Below are 20,988 nucleotides of genomic sequence, written 5' to 3'. Positions count from 1 at the left end.
TTAACTACCAATGGAGTTAAAATAATACTCAACACTAACACCTTGTTGAAGCTCTATGCTCCTTATTTTCGATTGATTTATTAATCGTCTGAGCCTTTGATATTTAATTTTATATTATACGGGCTTCAATATGCGATTTTTCAAGTTTATTAGATATATTTTCGGTCATTACGTTTGCTTTCTATTGAAGGATTGCGCTTGATTGTGACTCGTCGACTTTATATCTTTGATTGTTTATATTTCTACACTGAAGATAGTGTAGTAACAAACCGAAAAGTCTGTAGATTAATTTTATCACAAATACAGGTTTTTCAACGCTTAACGCCTTGTTATGACTCTATATACGCTCCTTATTTTCTCAATTAATTAAAATAATACTGTTTTGTGTTAAAATAATGAATTTCAACACACGTGGTAATTGAAAATAAAATGTTATTTAATTTAAGATATTGGTTTAAATTTTATCCTTTAATATTTAACAGTGTATAGTGGCATTTTTATATTAATAATTTTATTAATACAAAAAAAATAGGTTCCACCGAGATTTGAACTCGGATCGCTGGATTCAGAGTCCAGAGTGCTGACCATTACACCATGGAACCTTTGTTTATTATTCATTTGCATATTGTAAAATGGTAAATTTATTGTCGTTTTTGTCATAATAATTTTATGCAAAAATGAAGGTTCCACCGAGATTTGAACTCGGATCGCTGGATTCAAAGTCCAGAGTGCTGACCATTACACCACGGAACCTTTGTTTATTACTCTTTTGCATATTGTAAAAACGTAAATTTACGCTGTTAAATTCATAGTGTCAAATTATATTCAATTTGAGTCATTTTTATAACCATTTTTGTAGATCTTCACTGCTGCTACTGCGAATATGTCGTTAATTTAACTAACAATGGAGTTAAAATAATACTATTTTATATTAAAATAATAAATTTCGACACACACTAATTAGTTAAAAATAACAAAATGTTATTTAACTCAAGGTATTGATTTAAATTTTATCCTTTAATATTTAACAATGTAGCGGCATTTTTGTATTAATAATTTTATTAATACAAAAAAATAGGTTCCACCGAGATTTGAACTCGGATCGCTGGATTCAAAGTCCAGAGTGCTGACCATTACACCATGGAACCTTTTGTTTATTGCTCATTTGCATATTATAAAATCGTAAATTTATTGGCACTGTTGTAATAAAAATTTTATACAAAAATAAAGGTTCCACCGAGATTTGAACTCAGATCGCTGGATTCAGAGTCCAGAGTGCTAACCATTACACCATGGAACCTCTGTTTATTGCTCATTTGCATATTGTAAAATGGTACATTTATTGCCGTTTTGTAATAATAATTTTATGCAAAAATGAAGGTTTCACCGAGATTTGAACTCGGATCGCTGGATTTAAAGTCCAGAGTGCTAACCGTTACACCATGGAACCTCTTATTTATATCTTATTTATCATTGACTGTGCATTTTGATTATTGCGTGTTTTTTAATCATCTGTGGAAGTATCGTAAATGCGGTGAAAAATAAAGATTTTGTTTTGGTTTATATTCGCGTCAGAATCAAAAATAGATTTAGACTATGGAATCTTTTCCGTTCGATGATGCTATCATCGGATTTACTATTATTGAACACTATATGTTTAAAACATAACTTTCAAGATTAGATATAAATATATAAAGCAAGTGCGTTATAAAGAAACACAGTTGATATGAGAAATTCAAACATAGCAAAATTATCTTATTTATATCTGCAAGATCATCTCTGCAAGATGCTTTTCGTTACAGCTGAGATCCATGTTCTTTAGACACTATTAGAAGTGGTCTAATCCTTCACGAGGGTTTCATAGTTCGTGACTGGACGAAAACAATTAATCAGGGACGCACGCGTGCGGTCCTTTGGCCGACGGTCTTGCGGAAACCACTCAAATTAATTTCAAGTCACAGCATATTCTTCGATTTGACATGTTCTCGAGTGACGTCCAATCACGGTCACCCCACATGATCCATGCGCGCGTGTACACGAGAACAGCGGCCGACCCACCCTCTCCGCTCGCGCGCGCACGGACCGGAATTCGGCAACACCCCCGAGATTCCATTTCTGTTATACTTTCCGTACAATGCTCCTCCTTACGGTTCGCTGATCCTTGACTGACAGGATACCCGTGACACTTGCGTGCGGGATAATCGGGGGTACTGTAAGCGCAGCGTGCTGTTACGCACAGTGGATCCACGGTAGGTGCGGCGACGTCGTGCCGAATGACAGCTGAGCGAGCAAGTGCCATTGTGAAATCACTTTTAGATTCGATTTTGGGGATGATTCAGAATGACCGTATGATATACAGCTCTCAAATCTTGCGCATCCGTTTTTTTTTTGTTTTTTTTTAGTTTCCGGGGCTCGAATTATTGCCAACGCGATAAACAGAATGAAGTCATGCTACGATCTCATTTAGTCTTTAATATTTATATTGATAAATAACATATATATTATATGTATTAAATTGTACCCCTTCGTTTATTATCAAAAAAGTTATTAAATCGTCTTTATTTTAACAATATAATTTTAAATTTAATTACATGGATTATGTTAATAATTAATTTAAAATGCGTGTTGGAGTGTTAATAAAATATGTTTTTTTTCAGTCAGGAAGAGACTTGACTCGACCTACTTCCTTCAACCAGTGTAATACAAGCGGGATGCTCGATTTATTTATCTTCTACTCTATCTTGCAACCAACTTTATACTCTCTCGCCACGTTTGCACAGCGAGTCCTGCGCGCAATAATTCTCTAGGGGTAACAGGACTACGCGTTATCTCGGTTCTACGATTACATCTTTATGGTTTTATAAAACGACTCGTGCGTAAGGGATTCTTTTTTTTTAATCCCTCGTTTGATTGAAGGAAAGAACACGGGAATCGTGTTTCCGTGAACGCGAGGTACTTCCCTCGGTTTCTCTTACCCTTGTGCAAATTCGCTTTATCGTCGCGACCGCCGTGGAAAGCCTCGCGCCCCTTTGCACCGGCACGGGAGGACTTCGTGTGTACACTTATTTCACGCTCGGTGGAACGACAGGACTCGAAGGGAACATCCTTCTCTCTTCATGAAACGCGTAAAATCGAAGAAAGCCGAGACGGAATATTTTTCAGTGCACGAACCGTGATAAATTTGAGCGGTAATGTACTTTTGAAAATGGATAAACGTGAAATTTAAAAATCTGGCAAAATATTATTTGATGGTATCTCTAAAAACCGTATATACATTGATATAAATGTACGTTAATAGTAAAGATAAGAACACTGTGAAGTGATTTTACGTAAAAAAAAAGCATTTTATAATCCTGCTTTATTATTTTGCCAAGCTTTTTTTTAACATAAGATCACATTTATTTAATTAGCGAACTCGATACTGTAATTATATATTTTTTACTAGATTGCAGATAATAATAATAATTATTATTAAAATACATTTTTTTAAATGATAGCTTGATCTTTAACGATAATGTAAACATTTCACTAAAGTCCATATTCTCATATTATATTGTGTGCATTAATTTCTAAGTCTTTTATCTATCTGTAACATTTCACGAGTTTGCTAGAATCAAATCAAGATTTCACGTTGCACGTTATGCATGTGGAATAACATCAAAGCACAATGACGCGCAAGCGCTTAGTGACATCAGAAGATGCATTTCATAAAAGGCCACAGCTTAAGAGACGCTCTGTCGTCGCAAACGTTTTCTCTTTTTCGCTAATGAATTCTTCATTCGAACGAGTAATTGGTATCTCGCATTATCCTCAATCAACGTGACTGTCCTCGCGCGGATCTCACGGACGAGGCGAGGGAGGCTGCGGTACCGGTGAAAGCAGAGCTGAAACCGCGGCGAGGTTGGGTGGGAGATGCTGGAAAACGGTAGCGAAAAGTGCATCAGCATGGGGGCTTTGCTGATTTACGTGGAGTCGTTGCTAGGAGAACATTAATATCCGTGACGGAATATTAAACCGCGAGCGTCAATGGGTAGATCTTCAAAGGGATTTCCAGGGTGTCAGGGACGAGGAAAGGAGAAAGAGAGAGAGCCGCATCCCCGCAAGATTATGAGATTCTCGTTAAGTGTCACGTGTAAAGAGTTCTTTCATACGCGGCCGAGCCAACCCCTGGATAGCGTTGCTTGTGAAATACTGTCATATAAAGGTGACATGAAAATTTATCGAACGTGCGGGGTTTTCAGAGATTCGCTTTAAACTCTTCCCCCAATCCTCGGCTCTGATGTCCTGTGTACGATGGAACGTAAAGCTGGGCTTACTTCGCCAGCGGTTTTACCGCGGTAAGCGAAAGAACAGAAAATTGCGCGGATGAAAGCGAACTCGGAGCTAAGTTTAAAAAAAGTGCTCGTTTCACGTGGAATTACTGTGAAATTTTTATCACATTTCTGTAACAGAATTTTCGCAGACTTTATCGCATTTATACAAAGACGACCAATCTCATTTTGTCACGTATCTCAGAGTTTTGCCTCTTACGATCTTCGTCACATCTTATTTTATCGTCACGATCGAATGTCGCTTGCGTTTAATGATTCCTATATCGATCGAGAAACGTCCAATTGAACGTGACACCGTGACGGAAACTTTTTTCTTCGCGCGAAATAAAAATCAGTACTTTATCCGCAGCAGAACACGAGCGGAGCATTCAGGGAAAGACGGTTAATGAGATAAAAGAAGCGGACCGATTCCGGTAATAACGAGGGAGCATTTTTATAACGAGGATCGGCGTCGACCTTCTCCTGGGGGACAGAAGCGAGACGTTCCTCGCTCGCGTTCGCCGCGCTCGTCCCCGTCGTGTACCCTGCCGCGTTCCGTCCCTTCGGCGCCGGTCGCGGGCAGGGGCAGACTTAATTATCTAATTAATTAACCTCAATCAGAACGATGAGTAATTTCTCGCTCGGGTGGCGCCTTTGCCGCCGAGACTTTCTCGTCGCGTTGACTGCAGGGAGCGAATTACGGATGAGCTCACGGCAAATCGATTATGTCCCGATCCTGTCGCCCCGAAACGGCGTGTCTCCGCCGTAGTAGTTCGCACACAAGAGAGGGTCCAGGATCCACGATCCTTCGGCGATATCCTGCTCTAGGTGGCCGACCAATTTTCCTCCCCCGTGCCTCGCAACCGCCTTTATCTTTGGCGCTTATACCGATCGCACGATAACTCGGTCGTGAAGGGCGATTGTGGTCATTCGTCCTTCGTGTAGAGTTCAACGCGGTGAAGCTTGAGTTGATTTGAGGGGATTTTGGGTAAAGAAGATAAATGAATATCCTCGCGAATCGCAACTGACCTTTACTTTGATTATATTCCCATAGAGAATGTTTAAGAGAGAAAATGAGTATCACATTGAGTTAAAAAAGATCTATATCGCACGAACAATAGCGATATAGAAAATTAATGAAGTCGTCTTGGGAATAATTATTTAACATTCTGGAATCAAATGTCGCACAGTGTCGCGTTTATTTAACCATTTAAATTCCCAAACAAACTGATTCTCCCCTCGTAAAATAATAACGACCCTTTCGCGGCGAACTCTCAATTTCTATTCTGGATATCTCAGGTTGCTTCTCAATCCCGTCTTTTCTCTTCGACAAAAGCACCCCCGGAGCTACCATCCAGCCGTACCCTGTGCGGCAGCACCGCCCCCGATATGTAACTGACGTTTTTGACGCGTCAAGTGGTTCCATCGCGCTTCCACCTCGAGGGTCGCCGCGTTTATCGGCTACTGTTTTACATAAACATCCCCGGGAGGGTGATGGATCGGTGAGAGCGAAGCTGCGGACGTCGCGCATTGCGACGGGGCGTAAACGCATCGCGGAGATTCCTCTAAGTGATCTCAAGTGTTTTCGCAGTTGATTCGGCGTCTCTCGCGCGTCGTCCATCACCCCGCAAAGCGTCCGCTCGAAGCTTTTTAAGCTCCGTTTAACCCTGGCCTCGGGACCCGTCTAACTTCGGTATTTAGTTAGTCAACCCTGCCCGCGAGGCATCATGGGAAACGACAAGTGGCCCGGTCTCGCCCCAGCTAGACCCTGCCGATGCTCGAGCATATCACCGCACCGGCTGTGTACATATTCGAGCGTATATACGTCACGTTGACGCGCGTGTGTGTGTGCGGTTTGTCGCTGCATGCCGAGCGGCCTGTATGCCTTTCATGTGATAATCCTTGTGTATTTAATCGAAGGATGTCGATGGAGCCGACTCGGTGCTTGACGCAAAAAGCAAACGATCCCTCGTGGATTAGTTCATAATTTGCTTTGAGCGGAGGGCCGGATAGAGGAGGGACCACTCGAACGCGACGGACGCGACTTTCAACGAGTGTTTGTTTAACAGTTTAGATTTTTTTTTTCCCCTCGACTTTGATTCCTGCCGCTTTTCGATAGTTACTGGATAGTTACTCGCGGCTTTGTTTAAGTTTCCGTTAAATGTACGTTTTAGTTGTCGGTACCAGTCCCGTGACGAAAGTGTCTGCATAGCATAAAGTTGGATTTAATACCTGTGCTATTATCTCGTAGTCCCTTGCCGAGTTGAAGCCGCGGAATAGCACGTTTTAATGACGACGACGTAGTGGTGCTGACGTTTGAAATTTTGGTTCGTAAAATTATAAAGCTTGTCGTTTACAGCAAAATTGCTCGCATATTAATTAAAATCCCCCATAAATGGGGGATTGTGAGTTCCGTTGTATAAAAATGAGAAAGATTATAGGTTGCATTTCAAGTTGTTATATACGTATTTAAGTACGATAAGCATTAGAGACAGTTCGAGAATGTAACACTTATAATAATAGCGGATTATGACAATGATAAGGATAATTATGACCCCAATGCGTTCTCTGCGCTGTCGCGCTTCCTATCACTTATCGAAATTACGCTCTCTCTTATCGCGGGAATTATTCGTACCACTCGTGTCGCAACCTCTGCAATCGATAAACGCGGCCATCGCTATATGAAGTCACCTGCTTCGACACACGCTTTCGCGCCTTAATTATGTTTATATGAAGGAGATTAGATTATCGCGATCCCGCGAGGTGTTATTATACGAGTCCACGCGGGGGAGATAATATCCTGATAAGGGAGCTTTTCAGAAGCTATATACGATACCGATACATAAAATATCGCAATTTGAAAACTATTAAACACAAAGTGTCAAACCTGCATTGAACCGATAACGTTTTTTATTAGCATAATTTTCTAATAAATTGAAAATTTATACGATTCTTATTAAAAAGTGCTCGTTATACCAAGCTCTCGATGAAAATCGTTTTGTTCCACGAAGTTCGGCACGGCTTTCCGCGACATTCCGCTATTCTCAAGTAACTCGAGTGGCGAATGTAAATGAGATACATTCACACGATGCTGTCAAATCGTCTGGAAATTCTCGTTTCGCGTCTTATCACAGGAATACGTTGCTCGATTTTCGCGCTTGGTGTGCTCGAGTTTCTCTAATTTTCGTAACTCTTTACTTTGCTAATGGATTACGCTCTCGAGGATGTTCTCGCAGAGGCCGTGCTATTTCTCACAACTATCGAGAAACCATCCGATTTTGAAGCTCGTTGACATTTACGACCGTCAGGTAACCCCTTCGAATCAGCATTAAAGCCAAAATGATTTTGCCATGACAATTGTTTTTGACATTTTTTCTATCACTGTTCATATTCGCAGTCGTTTATACGAGCATACGTTTTGGATAACTTCTACGTCTGCCTTTTGATGTACATTTTGTTCTATGTAGCGCTGTGGTATGCTAATAACGTAAGTAGTCCGCATAATAAGTTATGATTACAAAAGCAAGAAACGAGATATACTCGTATATATAGTTAATATATGTATTGTTGTGACTAAATTTTTATTAATTATATATATTTAAAATAAATGTAGAAATATATATATATATAAAATATATGTGCGTGTGTGTAGTTAATTGAAAGTTAGTTTACATATATGTATTTGCATCTATAATTTAAAAAAAAATAGACTGATTCTTTATATAAACCTTAGATTAATTTTAATATATTTTTCGATACAACCATTTTCAAGATAATAAAACGAATTGAGAAATCAAATCGAGAGATGTCAATAACAGTTGCAGAGAATAAGACGGTCAGTTCAATTTTGTTTATGACATTTATATACTCATTCAAGATCAGCCTTCCTTTTTACATAACGCTATAACCAATGCTGTTATGTTATGCATATTTATCAAGAACTCTTTTCAGAAACTAGACAGACTGGTTTTGTTAAAAAATAAGAAGGCGGAATTCGAGGAAGTAATCGTAAAAACGGTCAGCAGTGTTTCAATTCTTATTTTTTACTTTTATAGTAATATTTACTATGTATATGTAACTAAAGGTGCTAACTTTACAGACAGATGCGCAAAAGATGACTACGAAATACTTGGAAGATGAAGTAAGTTTAAAAGTTATGTGAATCATCTACGCATAAGTGAAACTTTTAATGCTTTAATGTTCAATCGTATAACTATTGAATTTATTATTCAGATGCACATACTTAGCAGAGAATTAATTACGACATCTAATAAAATCACCGGATTGGAAAAAGTTGTTGAAAAAGTAATGCTCGCGTCTCTCGACGTTTATTCTGCGGTTAATCATTTTACCAGCTTCAGTAATTGTTATTAAATCGTAGATGGTTTTTAGTACAAACACCCAGACGAATTACTTAATTCGGCCATCGAGGGTGAATGTCCAAAAGAATTCGAAGGAGTCACGAGCCCGCTCGAGAAGTTCAAGGTGAATTAAATGCATTTCATACAAAAAAAGGAACATTTAAATAAGATATTCTAAATCTTACATTATGAACTGATAAATAAGATTACGGGTTAACGAAATTAAATATGAATTAATCCCTTTTTCATATCCATATACAAAAATATTTATTGTTTTTTTTTTGCCAGAATTTATTCGCGGCAATTTAAATAAATTAAATCTTAATGATTTTATATCATAATCAATATATATATTACTAAGTTATCATTAAATATATATATTTTTATATATTAGATATTAAAGTTTAAAAAAAAACTACTAACTGGTTGTATCTTGCGCAAAATATTATGAAATATGATTTCAAGATTCTCGAACCGTCATTTCCACCGTCTGTACCACCGGAACCTCCGCCTCGAAAGTACGGGATCTTTGTCAGTAGACCGCCTGGGCAGCGGAGAACGTCGTCTGCAGCTGCATCTGCAACTCCACCGCCAAAAATCGGACTCAAATAACAGTGCCTCTGCAGAAGCTTCCTCCGAATCTGTAAATCAATATCGTAAGACATTAATTACATCATAATAATATTTAATCTTCAGATATCTATGAACAAACTGTTCAAACACCTTTTTGCGTATGAAAAATTATAAAAGCGAAGAGTGTGAGATATATATGTCAGTTCATGAAATTCGAAATGTGTTGGCCTAGAAATCGCGCATCTGCAATTGTAATTTTAATACATTCTGTTTTTCGCATGTGAACTGAATAGCACTCGTCTCATCTATTTCCTTTATGTCAATTGTTCTATGCAAGATTTTAAATTTTCTTTTTTTATTCTAGCTTGACATTTTTTTTAAATTGTATTATAAAGCCAAGTTTCTGCATATCAAAAATATTTTTAAATCAAGTTAATTTCACTATCTCTATTTTATAGCTACCAATAAGATTCTTTCACGATACAATTATCATGATGGTGATCGAAAAAGACATCCTAATAAATGGCTGTCCACAAAGATGCGTTCGCGACGATCTTCATGTTGCAATATACGTAAAATTCATATGGATTCCTTAAGAAATGTCACACCTTTCACCAAATCACTATTAGGATTGGCTACCATCTTTCTCCGTGGACATTCATAAGAGTAGAATATTTTAATAATTTCAATGACTCATAAATTCAATAATTTTCCTCGGCATCGTTTTTAAAATGATCGTTCTTTAATGAAAGTATATTACAAATTATGTCATTTTAATATTTTAATATTTATTCTTGTAATATTATACACTACTATAACAATTGTATAATGAGATTGTAATAAATACAATAAATATGTAATTTTATTACACACACTTTCTCTCTCTCTCTCTCTCTCTCTCTCTCTCTCTCTCTCTCTCTCTCTCTCTCTCTCTCTTGTTTTAATTCCTTTTTTATAATTAACTTCGAAAGATTTGCACTATTGCTATTGCAACAGCCTTTACGCTAATGTTCTAGCTTATTTTTTTTACTGAAGGGGGTAGCCTGGTGTAAAACGCCAAAAACAAGCTCTTTTTCTGGATTTTTTTTTAAAGAAACTACTTAATATATATTTTTGCAATTAACATCGTTTATTGTGTACATATTGAAATGTTCAAATTAATTTTTTTGAATAAATATATGTAAGTACACAAGAGTTATGCGATCAAATACGAAGGTGGCTTCGAAAATTTTTTCTGAATGGCGTACACTCTAGCATCCCGTAGAACGATCTGGAAAAAAATGTAAAGTTTATGAGTGTAGTTTCTAGTTATACCTAAAACATGATTTTTTTTATCATAAAAAATTTAAAAATGGTGGTTAAAAAAAAATTTTGTTCTTTTTGCATGAATTTTGCACTTTCTTTTGTTTATAACTTTTTTTAAAGAAAATTTTTAGTACATATTATAGGTATAAGTTTAAGGCAATTTAATTACCTTTAATTAAAAAAAAATGGTCTGGATCCATCAAGAATATTTTGAGTTATCGTGTACGCCAATTTCAAAAACATGGTTTTGAGAAAAACGCGTTTAAAGTTTTCGAACAAGAAAGAAGGTTGATAAAAGCTTATTATCGTTGATTTACCTATACTTTTTGGTCAATCTGCTATCCCTGCTTCATATAATATCCCCTCAACTTCTTCATACAGCTCGTTTTGCTCCAACAGCCGTTGTTTATGTATATTTTTTAGTTCGCGAGCAATGCTTTTACTTCGACGATTCTGCGAGGTCGTACGGCTATTATTAATTTTGTCGGCATAATCTCTGCATGCTGTCCCAATAACTATTTCCAAGTCTGACATTATGTTTAGCACTAACAGATATTATATAGCCTTTGTTAAATATTCCAGCTGCTATGTAAGCAGCCATTTCTATGATCTTCCGGCCGCAGTGGAGGTGTTTTGGAGCAAACCGCCAAATCTTTTTTTTCTTGGCCTTGATGATTGAAACTGCTCTTTTTTGCTTCTTTTCGGATACGTAGACATGTTCGAATTAAAAAAAACGGCACAAAACAACAGAAAACACGTTCACAAACGCTAACGGTCGAACTGTGTTTCTATAATCGAACGGCGTCGGTAGTCGGAATATACATTATAAACACTCATTTCAGCCCGCTAAAATCTAAATGCATGTTTAGGGTTTAGGGAGCGTATTCTAGAGATAGAATACTATCGATTTAAGCAAAAAAAATATTCGATTTTTTTAAGCCGCTACATCAGGCTACCCCCTGAATATCTCATGGACGTTTTTTCGCCATAAGCTGTAGTTATTTACATAATGTGTGCAATAGAGATAAAAGTATGCGCACACGAGAGGTAAATTTTTTACGAAACGATAGAGCAAAAGCGTGTTTAATTTTTTCCTTTTTTTTTAAATTTTTTCAGTAAATATCTCTTACACATAACTTACACTTCTTTGCGTAAGTTGGACATGTTGATATTAACTGCAATATATGGGTGGCATTTGCATTCACATTAAAAGACGCGACCTGATTTAAAAATAGTTCTTCATAAACCTTGATCAAAATGAATATTTATGCAAACTTCATTGCGGGACATTCAATAAACAAATGTGTTGAATATTATAGTTTCATGGATAAGAGCGAGAGAACGTTTCAGAAACAACTAAAGTATGTATTTTATTAACAATAATCCAATCGTACATATATATCACCATTATTTTCCTTCCCGTATTTTTATCTATCGAAAAGAATATATTAATTTTAATTTTAACTCTTGCTATGTTATTTAATTATATTGTAGTGCGAATATTTGCACCAATATTAATATCGGTATAAAAATTATCTCTGCCGCTGTGATTTTCATATAATAATTATTATACTTTTTTCTACGAGAAGAACAGTAATGTATCAATGTAGTTTTCATTCTGCATATATGTTACTATTTCTTGTTTAGAGTACACAGATAATACGAATAACATGACTTTCTCTCTCTCTCTTTTAGATATTTTATAATTAAATTAGAAAAAAATGTGACGTTATATCATCTTTCTGCTCCGGTTGCCACGGTTCAATTGACTCTCCTCATTTTCCCAAGCATTTTCACACTGTATCATTCTTGAAATAGCACGGATATCGCGAGACACCATTATATATTTATCGAAAATACAGTGGAGAAAAAATAATTATATTTTTTATTAATTGTAAAATTAATAAAAAAATAACTTTCATTGACTAAAATTAATATATATCTATATCTTATTTATTTTTCTATTCTACATTTATTTGCTATGAAAATAATTGTAATAAAAATTTTGTTCGAATCTGTAAATAATTTTAACTCGTTTCCTCGGAACCATATTCTTTCATTCACGCGGTATAAGATGCTTCTTTTTTCGTACTTATCGTAATTTTTCCGACTTTAAAGAGCAATATGTTACGGAGCGATACTTGTTGTAAACTATTGCCAATACTAAAAACAGCACGTTTTCCCGTGCGATTTGCCTCGCTCGAGCGGCAGAACTACAAGCTATCGGAACTCGTGGACTTACGAGCGATCGGCCAACTTTCACTGACGACTCGTTAGGTTCGCCGCCGTAGTTTCGAGTCATTCACAGTCATTCCGCGACTTCAACAGACTGCGGTTGCGCTGCTCGTATTTCTCTCTTCGTTGGAGACGGCGAGCTGTCACTCCAAAGTGCGGTTTGGTGATAGATCGGTAACAATACGTAGTGGCACGTTTGCAAATTCTACGTTTCGTTCAGGACGTTCTCCCAGTTTTTATACGGAACGTTATTGTGAGCTCGTTTGCGTCTCGCACAGACGTCTCCTGGTGACACAGAGTGATATTCGACGTCCAGCATTTTATCCGGATATTTTTCACGGTGAACCTTCGATTGTGCGTAATGGAGAAACAGAGAAATTTGTTACAGCCACGCGACATATACAATTGCAGGATCGACGCGCGATCCTGAGTTACGATCCGCGGATTTCGATTTACGCCGTGATTTGATTTAGCGAGCGAGTTGAAACGCGCGCGTGATTTTCGAACGTCGACGTTCGGGGATTGATCGTCCGCTCCTCGGTTAATTGCTTTCCGAAATTTCGCACACGTCGGCGCGCGATTTAATGGGCAAATCGCTTCGTTCGCGTTTGCGAGGTATGAGAAATACTTTGCCGTGCGCGCGAATTATAATCGGCGACGTCATTCGCAAATGCGAGTCACTTTGGAAGTGAATTCCGGCGCCACTCCCGCTCGATGACGGTGTTACAGCTCGGTGAGAGAGGTCTCGCGTCGTTTGCGCCGTGTTTCCTGGGACAAGGGAGTAAAAGGAGAATTCCCGTTACGATTTCGCCGGTCATTTCCGCGACTCCCGTGCGCTAGAAGTGCATTCGACGATACAAAGGAGTCGTCGACGTCGCGCTCGAAGCGGCCGCGGCTCTCGAGAACGAGCTTTGTCGCTTCGGATGAAAGTAAGACGAACATCGTAAGAGGATTTAGCTTTATTGCTGCGGCGGAACTTGAAGAAAGTGGAAGTTAACAGAAAGTGAGAGTCTTCTCGTCTCTTGAGAGAGAAAGAGAGAGGGGAGATAAAGAAAGAGAACTGTAACCGGTTCACAGTGTCGGCCGCCTGGCCAATTGCATCGATCGCGGGTTTAAGGAGAGGTACTTGTTTGGACGATCACGCGTATAAGTAATTGTGTTTCTTTGAGAATTCAGGTTAAGGCGAACTTACCGCTCCCGCAGTCGCGAAGCATGATCGACTCTACTCGTTTACGTAATAATACGTGATCGTTGAAAGCGGCGGAGTCATCGCCGCGAATCGACGTTTGTACGTTTATATCATTAGATAGCATAACTTATTAATAATCAACTGAATTTCAATATAATCCTGCCGCTTTGATTTTATACATATTTATACGTTATATATATTTTAACATAGAATATAAAACGGAGTCAAATTTTTCTAAATCTACACATTACGTTCAAATTTGTCCCTTAATTAATTAAATCCGCTCGATATTTCATACTTTTTCAGACGTAATTCTCTACCTCTCTGGATTCACAATCATCATTTCATCAGGCTTGTGTCTGATGAGATTGTCAGGGGATTAACAACAAATTAACGGATTATCTCTAGTCTAACGCCTTACTGAAAAAAAAAAATCGACATGGACACCAGTACGGTGCGTTTGGTGATATTTTTGGGGATGTTTCTGGTTTTCGCTGGCGATTATAGCGCGTTCATTGCTTCGATTTTCGGTAACGCGACGGAGAGCAACATAACTGATGCTGTAAGAGAACCCGAAGCTCAGTTCAAAGGGCCCCATGAAAAGATACCCGTTGTCTCGAAAATAGACGTCGATAAGAATAACGGTAAGAATGAGGATATCGTGTAAAATATATACACGATGTAACGTGAAACTTTCTCACAGATGCGTTACAAAATAAAAGAATACAATCATATTTACTTTGGACACAACACGATGATATCTTATTCGAGCTGTAATTTTATAGTTTGTGTAAGATACCCTTGGGTGTAAACTGCTATTTTTCCCTACAGTCATTGCATAAAAATATATTCGCATACGAAATCCATACCCACGTGTGTCGGCATACCATTATTCATCGAGTTACGCTTGTTAGTTCGCGTGGAGCTAATTGCTATACTCTTGCTATATTTGACAACATTATCGAGACCCCCTCCACTCAATGTATGTCTCATCTGTCTCGCAGCTTATCGAAATCTCGCTACGAGACCATAACCAGTTCTCGGTCGAAAAAATGCTATTGGAAAGTAGAGCACGATAAAATGGATTTCAATCCGACGCCGGAGCGTATGCGTAGTATATTCTTAAATATTAAAGCTTAAAGATATAATTAGGGAGTGATGTACGTATCTCTCTCCTTTAACGATAATATTTAATTAATAGTTACGATTATTATATTTATGACATTTTGTGATTACATTTTAGTATGTATTACTTATCGCGATAAGCATAACAATAGAGCTGCCGATTTGTATCATTATTTAATAAATTACTTTTTATATTTAAAATAGAAGAAAAATATGTATTTTATAGGATATTAAAAAATACGGCCTAATTGATCAAATATTTTCTATATTTTCTGTATCACTCAAATATTTTCTAATAAATTAATACCACGCGGTATTGTCTTTCAATAGCGGAAAAAAATATATAGCAAAAGTAGAAACTATAACGTTACTAATATACATTTGTATATGAGTTCAGTTTCTAAAGATAGACGTAACGAGAACGAAACACATTTTGTTCTGAAAGTAAAAGTGTCCTCCCGTCACGTTCCAGATCTTTAGAAATTTTCAAACTGCGTCCTTCGCTCTTAACTTGTCATTTACTTATCGTGCGATTAAACAAAGCCGGTCGTTTCATACGAAATACGCGTGGTCATTCGGAATAATGCATGTGATCCATTAATCGTCCCATCACTCAGAATGATATTGCATGTGTCACGATATAATTGACAGTATATAACTCCGATTTTTGTGCAGTTGCTTTACGCCGTGCGAAGATGATGGCGACAATCAAAACTGCTTGCTTGCCGAAGCTAATATGCGAACTCACCAAATCCGTTCACCAAGAGCAACTAAGTGAAATGGAGCGATCTCTTTTGAATCTTATAAGGTATGCAACTTTTACATCCTATTTACATCTATTTCCTTTTTTCCACATGTGTAGTATATTAAAAAGAGAAGGTGGCTCGGTTCATATTAAATAATAAATAGCAAACTTATCATTAAATCGCAAAGATATCTGATTTTTTTTTAAGTCGCTTGAGGGAGAATCTGGGAATGATCGGGGATTAGCTGACGGTTCGTACGCTAGTCAATTTATTTTGCTATAGCAAGGCGAGAATCTACTTTCATCATTGAGGCTCTTGCACCCAGTGTTCTTATACTTTCACAACTTTCGATCGGCATTGCAACTAAACGTCCGTCGACCCTGAAACGCAAGCGCTATGTGCGAAGATTACGGAAACATTTTCCTCGAGAATCACGTATAGGTAATGGCAAGGGGAAAACTACGAGAAACGTGATTTTTCAGAATGCGAAACGGCTGCGTGTTTCTTATCCAAAAGCATAGACCGACGACTGTCGTCCTCGACGAACGGGCACGGCAAATTTTGCAATTTTCACTCAGCGAAGCTGAAAGCTAGTAATAATATCACCCGTGCATTACAATTATACGGGACATTTTGGAAAACGACGGCGTAGGTGACCACAGGAAACATCCAACGAGAAACGCTTGCTCGCCCGGGAAAATTGGACGCTGGGACAATTGCGCGCGGCGTGCACGCCGCGCGTATTTCGCAATTTTCGTTTACGATCGGAGATAAAATGCAGCTAGGGTCCCGCCTCGCGCACACACGTCCACCACGTTATGCGGATAATGCAAAGGAATTATACCGCGAAATTCGCGCCGTTTTACGTCCTGATTAAAAGCAACACGTTTACGTTAAAACGAACTCTGTGGGAAAATCGGGAAATGCGGTATTCGTTCGTACGCGGAACGCTTTTAAATCCTCATATTTGCACAGTGTGGAATGTATCGTCGCGGTGGACCCTGATACGCGGAAATTTCCAACATAAATGTATTAATTATACATTCGTGTCGATCCTCGACGCGCGAATGCGTATTCGTTAAGTTTAGGATGTGATATAAAAACCAGAGGGAAGAAGAGAGAGAGAGAGAGAGAGAGAGAGAGAGAGAGAGAGAGAGAGAAAGAGATGTTCTCAAATTTTCACATTGATAATCTAGTCTGCGACACAACGAATTAAATTATTCTAAAAATCAAAATGCATTATTCCAGATTCATTATTTTACAATCACATTTCGCAAAAAAACTTTAAGAAGTTATATATTTGTATTAGCAAAGTGGCTTTGTATAATATTTCGTCAGCGACTATACATTGATTTCTATTTCTCATCGTCTAGAGTACTTATTCTTGTCGCCTCTCGTCAGTCTTTATTAGGAATTGTAAAAACATGATCCGCGGATCTTACGTTGCGTCGGATCGCAAATTAAAGATTGCGTCGTACGCATTTTTGAAAGTGTGTTGGCTGGCTGAAAATTACCGCGAAAGTCCGCCGTGTCTTACGTAAATCCCGTCCGAAAATGCGCATCTCTTGCCGCACCTCGCCGTAACTATCCTCAACGAGCACTTTCCTTTTCACAGGTTATTTCAATCCATATACTTTCTCCGTGACGCATGGCGGTATACATGTCATTTCGCATCTACCGTTCGGCCTTCCCGGAACTTCGACTTCCTACAAACATTTATTCGCGATAGGCAAACGCCGCGAGCTGATAGAAAGCAATACGTTTTATTATTTCAAACTTTGGTAATTAACTTGTCGTTCATATGGCGCTAAAGAAACGCTCGTCGATCGTTTTGCGCTCATCGCGGATTGATCAAGTCTTGATGTTTTCATTTTCGAGACAAACGTAAATTTCTTGCATTATTCGTGAATAAAGTGCAAACCGCATGTGTACTCTCTGTTTTGCATGCTTTTTACACGCTACAAGAAACAAATAAATTAATATGCACACTTCTATTGACAATTTTCGGTTTGTTCTTTCACAAAATAGTATGTCTCATTAGCATTTACTTAACTTTTCGTTTCTTATGGTAATAACTAGAAATTGGAACTTCTTGCGCATTTTATTATCTCTTTTCTCTGACAGCATTTGTTCTATAAAATAGTAATTCGAGTAATAAACAAATAAAGAAAGTAGTAGGTAATCATAATATCGCGATAAATAACATAAAAATTGAAGGAGCATTTATATACAATATATCGTAAATCGGTGGATTTAAGTAGTTTATCCCTAAAGCGACAAGCTCAAATAAAAGTCTTATATTTATTACGGCCGTTCACTTCCGTCCGTGTGTTAAACGAAAACGACGTCGACGAACAGTAAAATGAATTGACGCAGAAAAGCGAGTTCCATTAGAAAGTATAATGAACCAAAACGACGGCATTGTCTCGACGTATAGTACGTTTTTGTTTTCGTTTAAATGCACGATATTTTTTACACAACATTGCACACTCGTTAAAAGTTAAACGTGTAATTGCGATAAGATAAAAATTCCGCAGTCTTAATTAAACGAGAGACAGAAGCGCGTCTATAAAATAGAAGCTACGCGGGAGGGAGACGATTGTGGAAAATATTAGCTCTTGTATTAAAACTTCCCGGAAAGTTTCCAAATAGAACTTTAAATATAATTAGAAGTCGTAGGTAGGGCAAATGCAGCGCACGTTATCTTTCACGCGTCTTCATTGTCTTCCTGGCGCGAAAGTGGGCGCCATCCCCGAGCGAGAGAGAATCGCCCTAGGAACGATCCTTGCGCCGCGGTTAATGTCCCGGAAGGATCCGAGCTTTATATTTACTTTTATGCCTGCGTAAACGCCAGTCCATTCTGACGCATCTCGGGGCTCGATTTTTATCGACGCAGATCGCTCCGGGTTAAACCGATCAAGATGGAGAGGCTAAAAAGCCGTTTTGCGTTTATTCGTTATATCCTTGGCGCCCCTTCGAAGTCAGGATACTCAGGATACGGAATCGTAAAGGGAGGAAAAGCTTCCTCTCTTTCTTTCTCGAAAGAGGAAAACGTCTTCCGCGGGAGCCATGCGTGACGAAACTGCTGCGCTTTTACTCTCCTGATAAGTCAAACGATTTCTCGAAGAATTCAGCACGGTATTCGTTCACTTTTGACGGAATCAGGATGATTTTTAAGGCGGAAGATCGTCGGCAATCGACGTCGATTTTAGTTCCCACGGGAATCCGAGGAAATAGATTTGCAAAGCAACGTGTGGGAATTCCCGGAAAAAAGTCCGGAAGAAAGCGATTTATTGCCTTGCCGCTCGTATTCCGTGGTAATAGTTTACTTCAATAACGCTTTCTACAAGCATCTTTAAATTATTCTTTCAACTAAAAGAAGAACGAGAGAAATCGCAGTATTAAGAGCTTGTTTAAAGTGGAATATTATTGTGGACGATTTCGAATTTATGACGTTTTAGAAGAGATGATGAGATTTTGTTTGTTCCCCTTTGACTTGCCTGGAAATGCAAATGCGGGTACATTGAAGGAGAGAAAGGATCCAGGATACATCCTTTTTGCTGGGTGTAACCGGATTTTGCATGGACACATTTACCGGTTGGTGTCGATATCGAAAGTAAAAGGCGAGTCACCTTGTGCTGGTTCTTACAGATCGTGCCAGTAACCAGTTTAATAGTCAACTGTTTCGACATTCGACTTGGTTTTGTATAGTATGGTTTGTCAGAGGAAAATATTTTTAAGATTACCCCGATATTTGAAACGTTCGCTGTATATCCATAAATAGTAACATCTATGTTAAAATTAACGAATTGCGTTTCACGACTGAAAATTTGTTACGCTAATAAAAGCTCCATTGTTATTTACAGGGATACAAGTCTGAGTACGATGGCGGAAGTTCCGTCGAGGTACCACTTCGCGGCTCACATGGGTCAACTGATTTCCGGTATAGAAGGTCAGGGATGCCATAACTTTTACCCGACGTGTCCGTTGCCGGGTATCAGCGTTCTGAACATGATGAAGAAGGTTCGTCTACGCTGATGAGCCGTAACCACTGTAACTGTCGGAGTTGGCGAATACTGAACCTGTGATACTGCGGATACTTTGTTTTTACTCGCGTTCGGGAGATCATTAACACGATAAGAATTCAATTCGCGCAGCGATGAATCGCGTTTTTGGCGGTGCAACATGTGAATGGTGTACATAAGGTTTCGTGATAATATAACATCAATTACTATAAGGAAAAAATGACAATGTTCTTCGGCGTTTGAAATCTTATTTATACCGTAAAATAAAGGTTTTTAGCTCGTAAATTGAAATCATAAATTGCTAACATTATAGAAAAGTATCTGACCTAATATTGTTGACGTCTGATTTCTTTAATCCCAAAAAACTATTTCGTCAGATTTTACAATCAGTTGATACGTATGTAAATTATTTACTTTTTGTGAATTTAAAAGATGACACATGTATGTATATTCATGCTCAATATTACTATTTATTTATTTGTTAACAACTCATATCTCACTTATATGAATTTCTTTTACTCACTTTTGATACACCGTATATTTCAAATTTTATATTTCGGAAATCTTATGTAATTAACGTACGTGTACCCACAATCACTTATTTTTGTAACTTCGTATTGTTATACTGTATATATTATCATGTTTCAATTTTTAATAAGAAATTAAAAAAAATAAATTCCATCTTAAAAACACTGAATATTCTCTTTTTTCTGATTATAAAATATTCCTATACTTTATATAATTTAATTTTAGATTTTATTATATATTTTAAGAACCTTATTTTTATAACGCGTATGTATAATTCCTTAATTTCGTAATTTTGTACATTTTTATATTATAAATAATACTGTGTTTCAATAAGAAATGGCAAAAAAATTTGCTACTAGAGAACACACCGAACATTTCTTTTTTGTTGCGAAATATCCCCCCGGACATTGTCATAAGTTCACTGTATGTATACGATCCCAAAATCGTGCATTTCCGTAGGAGGTCCCATGGTGACGCTTTGCCAAATTATCAGAATTCCCGATCTTCGTTCTATACCCTATTCTTTTTCCTATTTTAATACAAGACTGCCATTCCCGGATATAATCCGAAACCCAGCGGGGAAACGCGCGA

General features: G+C 37.8%; 2 protein-coding genes and 4 non-coding genes across 7 annotated transcripts; 2 read left to right on the top strand and 4 right to left on the bottom strand.

Moving 5' to 3' along the window:
• Positions 1–530: 530 nt before the first annotated feature.
• On the bottom strand, positions 531–602 carry Trnaq-cug (transfer RNA glutamine (anticodon CUG)). Its single transcript has one exon. It is a non-coding gene; the product is annotated as a tRNA-Gln (tRNA).
• Positions 603–681: 79 nt separating this feature from the next.
• Trnaq-uug (transfer RNA glutamine (anticodon UUG)) lies at positions 682–753 on the bottom strand. The gene has a single exon. It is a non-coding gene; the product is annotated as a tRNA-Gln (tRNA).
• Positions 754–1,076: 323 nt separating this feature from the next.
• Trnaq-uug (transfer RNA glutamine (anticodon UUG)) lies at positions 1,077–1,148 on the bottom strand. The gene has a single exon. It is a non-coding gene; the product is annotated as a tRNA-Gln (tRNA).
• Positions 1,149–1,228: 80 nt separating this feature from the next.
• On the bottom strand, positions 1,229–1,300 carry Trnaq-cug (transfer RNA glutamine (anticodon CUG)). Its single transcript has one exon. It is a non-coding gene; the product is annotated as a tRNA-Gln (tRNA).
• Positions 1,301–7,455: 6,155 nt separating this feature from the next.
• On the top strand, positions 7,456–9,957 carry LOC143906066 (uncharacterized). The gene is made up of 10 exons (XM_077421854.1): positions 7,456–7,618; positions 7,708–7,797; positions 8,083–8,145; positions 8,262–8,327; positions 8,410–8,451; positions 8,544–8,615; positions 8,692–8,795; positions 9,137–9,314; positions 9,640–9,643; positions 9,703–9,957. Exons 1-10 carry the CDS (start codon positions 7,535–7,537, stop codon positions 9,906–9,908), a joined length of 909 nt encoding a protein of 302 aa, XP_077277980.1. The 5' UTR covers positions 7,456–7,534; the 3' UTR covers positions 9,909–9,957.
• A 2,920-nt stretch (positions 9,958–12,877) lies between these two features.
• Positions 12,878–20,503, top strand: Geko (olfaction protein geko). 2 transcript variants are annotated; one of them, XM_077421856.1, is made up of 4 exons: positions 12,878–13,906; positions 14,280–14,617; positions 15,774–15,906; positions 19,711–20,503. In XM_077421856.1, the coding sequence occupies exons 2-4, from the start codon at positions 14,413–14,415 to the stop codon at positions 19,880–19,882; spliced, it is 510 nt and encodes a 169-aa protein (XP_077277982.1). In that variant the 5' UTR covers positions 12,878–13,906; positions 14,280–14,412; the 3' UTR covers positions 19,883–20,503. The 2 variants fall into 2 exon arrangements, with proteins under 2 accessions (XP_077277982.1, XP_077277981.1); XM_077421855.1 differs by having other exon boundaries at positions 12,878–14,072; positions 19,711–20,502.
• Positions 20,504–20,988: the final 485 nt, after the last annotated feature.

Source organism: Temnothorax americanus, unplaced genomic scaffold (genome assembly GCF_048541705.1).
Source record: "Temnothorax americanus isolate GAGA-0224 unplaced genomic scaffold, ASM4854170v1 Scaffold7, whole genome shotgun sequence".
NCBI classification, from domain to species: Eukaryota; Metazoa; Arthropoda; class Insecta; order Hymenoptera; family Formicidae; genus Temnothorax; species Temnothorax americanus.
Note: the sequence above shows the minus strand (reverse complement) of the source record. Positions and strands in the feature narration are given on the sequence as shown.

Excerpts from the sequence above, each read along its gene's own strand:
- LOC143906066 (XM_077421854.1), top strand. The coding sequence starts at position 7,535 with ATGTTCTCGCAGAGGCCGTGCTATTTCTCACAACTATCGAGAAACCAT. Across the intron at positions 7,798-8,082 it reads CGCTGTGGTATGCTAATAAC|ATAATAAAACGAATTGAGAA; the intron begins GTAAGTAGTCCG and ends ACCATTTTCAAG. Across the intron at positions 8,328-8,409 it reads AGGAAGTAATCGTAAAAACG|ACAGATGCGCAAAAGATGAC; the intron begins GTCAGCAGTGTT and ends CTAACTTTACAG.
- Geko (XM_077421856.1), top strand. The coding sequence starts at position 14,413 with ATGGACACCAGTACGGTGCGTTTGGTGATATTTTTGGGGATGTTTCTG. Across the intron at positions 14,618-15,773 it reads AGACGTCGATAAGAATAACG|TTGCTTTACGCCGTGCGAAG; the intron begins GTAAGAATGAGG and ends ATTTTTGTGCAG. Across the intron at positions 15,907-19,710 it reads TCTCTTTTGAATCTTATAAG|GGATACAAGTCTGAGTACGA; the intron begins GTATGCAACTTT and ends TGTTATTTACAG.